The following is a 7,561-nucleotide window of genomic DNA, read 5'->3' as shown; positions in this document are numbered from 1 at the left end:
TCATAACATTTTCCATGGGCACCACTATGAAGAAATGGTTTTCCTGTCTCAGTTAATTTTCTGTACTTTCTTAATTCTTTTAACTTTTAAGCAGTATCAATGAAACACCCATATTTTGAGATGCAAAATTCAGCTTCTTATTTCTTCAAAACTTATCTCATCCTCTCTATCCCTTAATACACCCTTCCCAGCCACTCCAGTCTGACTGGGTAACTCACTCACATAGAACAACTTTTCCCAACTCCATGCTTTTATTCACACCACCCAGTCTTTCATATATTCCAGAGCCCAGCTTAATTGAGTTCTTTTTCTCCTGAGGTATGCCCTGAGTAGCAGCCCATGGTAACCTTTGCATTTAATGTCATCAGAATAAACTTTTTCAATGAGGATATTATTTATAGATTAATTATCTATGTGTGTTCCTGTGTTATCTTTGCATCTATATTTTAAGTTCAAGGAGAAGGGTGACTTCTGAAAACTTTAAAACAGAACTTTATTGAAAACACAAGACTCAAATAGACATCAACACACTAGAACAACAATCAGAAGGGTAGCTGGCTTACTTATGATGGCTCAGTTCACTCTAGCCTAAATACTAAGTGTCACAATTTAGACAAAAACACAAATATCAACAAATGTTCTGTCAGTTCTAATATTCATTTGGCATCAGAAGAATGATTCAGCTCATACAGAGTTGGGCAAAGTCAGTGCTAGCAATAAAGATGTACATTACAACACAACCGACCATGTAAACCAAAACATTATTCAAGGAATTGTTAACTCAGGAACATTAGGACAAAGGCAAGTGATTAATCATACTAATTTTACTGGCCTGCTTCAGGGTCATATTGATCATTTGTTTTGCTTTGCAGTTCCCTAGCAAACTCCTCAACTTCATGGAATGCAGAAATAAGTGGCTCAAGACTGAAATCATCATCAGTGAACAACACCATCTCCTTTTTGATATTGTTGCCAATATTCTCAAACATTGCTAGAACAACTTGAGTATTGTCATTTGTCTCTTTCCTGTTAAAAAGGCCCATAAATTCTGACATTGCTTCAGCACTGAGTAGTTCTTTTGTCATGACAGGATTTTCAGACAAATTCAGTAGTATTTTCAGAACATGAAACCTTGTTCTGGTATTGCCCATGGCTAGTAAGCAGAGAAATCCTGACATATACTTGGCAACCAGTGTGTGATAGTCAGTAGTTGTAGTGAGGTGTCTAATCATCCTTATTCCAGAAATTTGCTCAGGGGAATCTAAGCTATAAGAAAGGGTTTCTTCACACATTTGACATACATATGTCTGAATCATGTTTAGATTTGGATATGGTGGAGCCAAGCGAATCATGTTTTCCAAAAAACTTGTCCTAACTCGGGAGGAGGAATAATTGAGCAAGGTTTCAATAAGTGAGACAACACCTGAATCCCGAATGAAATCTCGGGTAAATTGAGAAGCACTTCTCATACCCATTGCGATTTTAGATATTTCATGAATAAAAGGATCTCGGATTTTGTCCATTAATAGAAGGAGTTCTTCAAACTCTTCAGAACCAATATTAAGCTCACACTGTATGCAGCTGCAGGACCAACTCTCAGGTTCTGCACTCTCTCTGGCCCTAAGATGTTCCCGAATTTCCTTGACTGACCTGTAGGATGGATCATATTGAAATGGGAACTCAGGATCAGGCTGATCAGGCTGAAGCAAAGATTCCTGCTCTTCCCCTTCTGGGTTAAGTCCCATGTGCTTTGGCTTTCCTCCAAACATTTCAAAGAACATAGATGCTGCTTCTTTTGGAAATCTAAAGGGTATTGGAGATGGGAAGCCAACCCTACCCCATGGACCAGGCTTGAACTGAACAGTGACCTCTTCCCAGCTCTGGGGCCTGTGTGAAGCATCAGGCTCCTGCTCAAATGAACACCTAGACCTGCAAATGGCCCTGAACACAGGGTTAGGGTTTGATTCAAAATGGGCCTCATCTCCTGCCCAGAACCAGGATCCCACTATGGGATCATCCTCCTCATCTACTGTCCTGGTCTCACAGTTGGTCCCATTGTCAGTCCTGTTATTGGCCTCATCTTTAGCTCCAAACCAGAACCCAAAAACTGCCTTTTCCACATTGTCTGGCCTGGTCTTACAAGTTACAACAGTTCCAGTCTCATTAATAGCCTTCTCTTCAGACCAGAACCAGGACTCAACAATTATCTCATCATCCTCTGGATTGAATGCACAGAATGTCTCTGCTTCTACAGTGACTTCTTTTGCAGCACAGGACCAGGACCCAAAAATGATTTCTTCTTCAGTCCTTGACCTGCTCTCTTCTATTGCCTGAGGCCCAACCTCTATACTGTTGTCTTTTTCAGCCCCAAACCAGGACCCAACCAGGACTGAGGAAGTGATTTCCTCTTCCTCAGTCACTGGCATGGACTCGAAACTGGCTCCTGCCTCCATACTGGCCTCTTTTTCAGCCCAGAACGAGGACCCAACAATGGCTTCCTCCTCTTTAGCCTCTGGACTGGATTTGTTGCAAAAGCCAGCCTCTTTCCTAATGATCTCTTTCCTGGCCCAGAACCAAGACCCAACAATAGCTTCCTCCTCAGCTGCCAGCCTGTCCTCTTCTCTAGCTTCAGCTGCTGTCTTGAGCCTGTCCTCCTCCCCAGCCCAGAACCAAGAACCAATAATGTCCTCCTCCTCAGCATCTGGCCTGGATTCTTCTTTGTAGCCACTCTAATGGTTTCATCTCCTTTCCAGAACCAGGATGTGATCATGGTCTCCTCCTTGATCAGTGGGTTGGTCTCTTCTCCAGTCCCATCATCTGTACTGACCTCTTCTGTAGCTCGTAACCAGGGCCCTATAATGGTCTCTGGCCTTGTGTGTTTCCTGGACCAGAACAATGAATTAACAGTGTCCTGTTCCTCCTCTGGCCTAGACTTCCACCTGCTTCCATTGGCAGTATATATGCAGGGGTCTTCTTCATCCCAGAAGCAAGACTCATTATTGATCTCTTCAGCCTCTGCCATAAATTTGCATCTGGCACCAGTTCCATACATTATACTGACCTCTTCTGTGGTCCCAAACCAAGATGATATAATAACCTCCTCCTTGTCCTTCAGGGTAGACTTGTTGCTGACCTCAGTCCCCACACAAGCTTCTATTCCATTCCAGAACCATGATCCAATAATGGGTTCCTCCTCAGCCCCTGGCATGGTATCACAACTGACTTTAGCCCCAGAATCCATCTTTGCCTGGTTTCCAGCCCAAAACCAGGACCCAAATATTGACTCTTCTTCATCTCCTGGCCTGGCTTCTCCAAACTCAGCCTCTGTATCAACCTCTTTTCCATCCCAGAACCAGGGACCAATGACCCCTTCTTCCTCAGACCTTAGCCTGGATGCACAGCTGGCTCTAATATCAACTTCCATACTGGCCCCATCACTGACCCAAAACCAAGACCCAAAAATGGTCTCTTCCTCAGCCTCTAGGTTGGTCTCTTCACTAATCCAGAAGCAGGAACCAACAATGACGTTTTCTTTATCATCTTCTAGCATAGATTTGGAGGTGGCCTCAGCCCCAGTTTCCATACTGGCCTTTTCCCCAGACCCAAGGATGAAATTGCCAATAGATTCCTCCTCAGTGCTTGGTCTGGATTTACTGCTAGCATCAGTCTCTATACTGGCTTCTTCTTCAGTCCAAAACCAACTGCCAAAAATGGAATCATCCTCCACTTGAGAGCTGTACTTGACACTGGCCCCATCTACTATGCTGGATTCTTCTGCAGCCCAGAACCAGGTCCCAATGAGGAACTCCTCTTTGGACCTGGTTTCTGGCTTGGCCCTGGCTCTGGCCTTAGTTTTGACCTTTTCCTTTGCCATTTTTCTGGCCTTGGCCTCTTTCTTGAACCTGGGCCTTGACAAGTTATTAGCCTTTTCTCCAGGCCAGAACCAGGACTCTTTTTGGACTACATCTAAAGATCCAGATACAAAATCAATGGAAGCTTCTTGCTTGGTCCTGTGCCTGGCCCTGACATTGGCCCCTTTCCTGACTCTGGGTTTAGACCTGCATTTGCCCTCCTCTCTAGCCCAGAGCGAGGAATTCACATTGTCCTCACATTCAGATCCAGAAATGGACTCAAAGACTTCTTTCTTGGACCTAAACCTGGACCTGTTATTGGTCTCTTCCTTGGGCACGGACCAGATTTTAGCCTTTTCTCTGGCCCAGAGCCAGGATGTCTTAATAGATTCATCCTCAGAACCGGCACTGGACACATAAAACTCCCAGTTGGTATTGGGCCTAGACATGTCCTCTTCCTTGGCCTTGTGCCTGGATCTGGCATTGGCCTTTACCCTGTCTCTAGGACGAAACTTTGTACTGACCTCTTCTCCACTCCAGAACCAGGAATTCAGACAAGATCTGTCCACCCATCTGAAATCACAATTGTGAGAGATCTCTTGTTTGAATGTAGGCGTGGGGCACCACCAGGATCCCACATTGGACTTCTCCTCTGACCCAAAAAAAGGCTGTATTCCTAATTGGGACTTGACCTTGGTGACAGGAAAGGAATCAGTGTCCACACTGATCAGTTCCTTATCCATAGACAAGGTCTTCATTTTAGCAACTGACTCAAACTCAGTACTGACCAGTGGCCAGGCTATGGAATTGGTCTGGGACACTCCCTCTCTCTTCAACATCTCCTCACCATCATATTCAGTCATGGTCCATGAAGGGGCTTTATCTGTAGGCCTCACCCCAGGGATTACCTTGGCCTCATTCTTAGTATGTACCACACCTACTGCCATGGTTTCTGCTTTGGGCTTTGCCCCACTTACTACCATGACATCAGATTTAGGCCTTACCCCAGGCATTACCTGTGCCTGGGTTCTAACCTTGGGTCTGACCACCAGTGGGACTTTATTCTTTCTTTCAGCCCCACCCCCAATCTCTTCTTCAGCCTTCTTTTCAGGCTTCTCCTGAGCAGCATGTTCAATCTCAGCCCCAGTCATGGTATAAGTTACAGAGGAGGCCCAGTTAAGTACCCCTACCTGTCTCAGCCTCTACCACAGATCTCTCACAGTTTTATATCTTCACACTATGATCTTTAGTTCAGGTGATATAGTTGAAAACAAGAGTTAGAGTCAATCACCAGTCCATCAATCAATCGATCTCCTTCCAAAGCCTAGCCTCAGTCAATACCACAAAGTGCATAGGTACAAGCAAGCTGCGGGACGATGGATGTTCCCAGGTAGGAGCAGACCTGTTGACGGTGGTGGTCAGCAGCAATCCAACACCACCAGAGCTGCCACTAGAGGTGGATCTAAGGAAAAAGAATGACACGGGGCTTTGAATCTCTTCTAATTGCATCACTCCATGCAGACATTCACATGGAGAGACTTGACCTTGAATACTTAGTGGAACAGTTGGACCCACATGTTTTACCCCAGATTTTGCCACATTACTTTGCCTGCTATAAAACAGGTGTGAAACTGGTGAGTGTTGGCAATGGGAGAGGCTTAGGAGGCCCCAGATTACCCTAATCACTCTTGGGCCAGTGTTGATTTCCACTTCCCCACCCAAAGTTGTACCTACTTCACACCAACCTGCAAGGATGTGGTGCAATTTTCCCCTCCTTTCCTTGATTCCAGGGTCGTCAAGCCCTAAAGCAGCCTTGGAATAAGTAAAAATAAAGGAAAGAGTGGAGCCTGACTGTGGATAAATAAGAGGGCACGCTGACCCTGATGGAAGTATCTCTTACCACAAGAGTTCAATTTGTTGTTTCCTATCTCAATGTCCATGTTCTCAGGTTTTCTCTTCCCTATCACAACCAATCCACACATACCCCAATATTCCTAATATCTATTGAAGGAAATGGAAAAGGGATGCTGTGGCAGTTGCAAATATAGCAGCAAGCAGGAGAGATGGAGGAGTTCCCATACCCACTTGGATCAAAGACACTTGCCATGATCTTACTCTATAGTGTTCCCCTGATTTACCCACCTTCACGCCAACCTCCAGAGATTTGAACCAGTCTCCTCCTCTCCTTCCTTATAGAAGTGAGCAGCCTTAAAGGAAGTCTATGGACAGACACAAAGGCAAAACATTCAGGAAATAATGGTAGCAACTGAATGCTTGCTGGACAGATCAACACCAAAAAGTATCCATATTATCTTCTATCTTGTTGAAAACAAGAGTTAGAGGACCTGTTGAGAGAATATTCTCATTTAATTTAGGCCCTCTGTTTCAGGGTTCTGGATAACAGCTGCTTTTCACATTACACTCTGACCATTACATTACTCCCTTCTCCAGTTATGAGGATTCACCAGTAGGTGTTCACAGTACCTTGTACTGGTACTACAGAAGTGGGGTAAAGTACCCATCATGTTACAGAAAACAGATTGTGCAGTGGCACTTGTAATTATGACTTCTGTCTCACCCTCACCTCCTAGTCCATCTTTTACTGCTACCAATTTTGAGTGAAGGTGAGGAAGAAAGGCAAGGGAAGGGCTTAGAAAGCTAGTACAAAGGGGAATTTTAGAAGGTATTCCTGGATGCCTGACCTGTTCTGGTCACAGTTAACTCCATTCATATTTGTGTTTCCATTCAATGGCTGCTGCTCATGCCCCTCCCCCATACACTACCAGAGTCAGGCATCTTGTCCTGCTCTTCCTTTTTTTTCAAGCCTTTCCTCTACAAATGCAACCTGTGGGATGAAACCGCCAGACCTACCACGAAGACTGAAAACTGCGTATCAACCGGGTACCTGGGGGAAGAGGCAGCACCCAGAGCACGAGGTCCAACAGGCTCCTTTCCAGAATTAGGGCCCGGGAGTAGCAGACACCACCGCCCCCATTCCCCCCCCGCCAGATGGACACACAACTCTGATGCTGCACCCCCTCCCAGCTCCAGCTCCGCCATTTCTGTTATAGCAGGTTCTCCCCCTCCCCCACCCCGACAGCTCTTTCCGGGCACAGCACTGTCCAGGGCGGGTCATGGGCGCCTGGAAAGCTGGCTGCGGAGTGGCTGGCGCAGTTCGCTCCAGAGGATCCGAGGTAGCATCTCCCGCCAGCCCCCATGCCCTGGGCCCGGCCCGCACCGGTCACTGCCTCTCCTCGCCAGGGATCCCGCGGCGCTGCGCACCTCTGTCACGGACAGGGTACGACCGGGTCGCCTCCCTCTTGCCAGGCTGCCAGAGGCTGGGGTCCGGGGAGGCTGTAAGCCGGGCGACAGTGGGGGTCCCCCCACCCTCCCCACGACAACCCACTTGCCTTCACAGGCTCAAGGTGCAGGTCGTTGTCCTCCCCCTCTTCTCGGAGCTCCTCACTCGGATTCCCACCACCTAGAGGGCGGTCAGAATCGCAAAAAGGCGTCCCACCCCCCGCGGTGCCGCACCAAACTGAGCAGGGGCTGCGCAAGATGCGGCAAGAACCGCTCTCAGCAAGGGTGTCGGGAAGGGGGCGGAGGGATACAGCACAAATGGGCTAGACGCCCCCTCCCCTGGCCCACCCTAGTTCCGACCGGGTGGGGGGGTGGGGCCAGGAGGTGCGCCAGCCTAAGGGGCGGACCTC

At 47.2% G+C, this 7,561-nt stretch overlaps 1 protein-coding gene across 1 annotated transcript; it reads right to left on the bottom strand.

Moving 5' to 3' along the window:
- Positions 1-536: 536 nt before the first annotated feature.
- GPRASP1 (G protein-coupled receptor associated sorting protein 1) lies at positions 537-5,069 on the bottom strand. The gene is given in 2 exon segments (XM_047075721.1): positions 537-2,719; positions 2,722-5,069. Coding segments are annotated over 2 exon segments (4,176 nt in total). The 5' UTR covers positions 5,003-5,069; the 3' UTR covers positions 537-824.
- Positions 5,070-7,561: the final 2,492 nt, after the last annotated feature.

The sequence above is a fragment of the Lynx rufus genome, unplaced genomic scaffold, assembly GCF_022079265.1.
Source record: "Lynx rufus isolate CCGP_SWC_20201006 ecotype Redwood Valley unplaced genomic scaffold, mLynRuf1.p SCAF_14, whole genome shotgun sequence".
Classification (NCBI taxonomy): Eukaryota; Metazoa; Chordata; class Mammalia; order Carnivora; family Felidae; genus Lynx; species Lynx rufus.
Note: the sequence above shows the minus strand (reverse complement) of the source record. Positions and strands in the feature narration are given on the sequence as shown.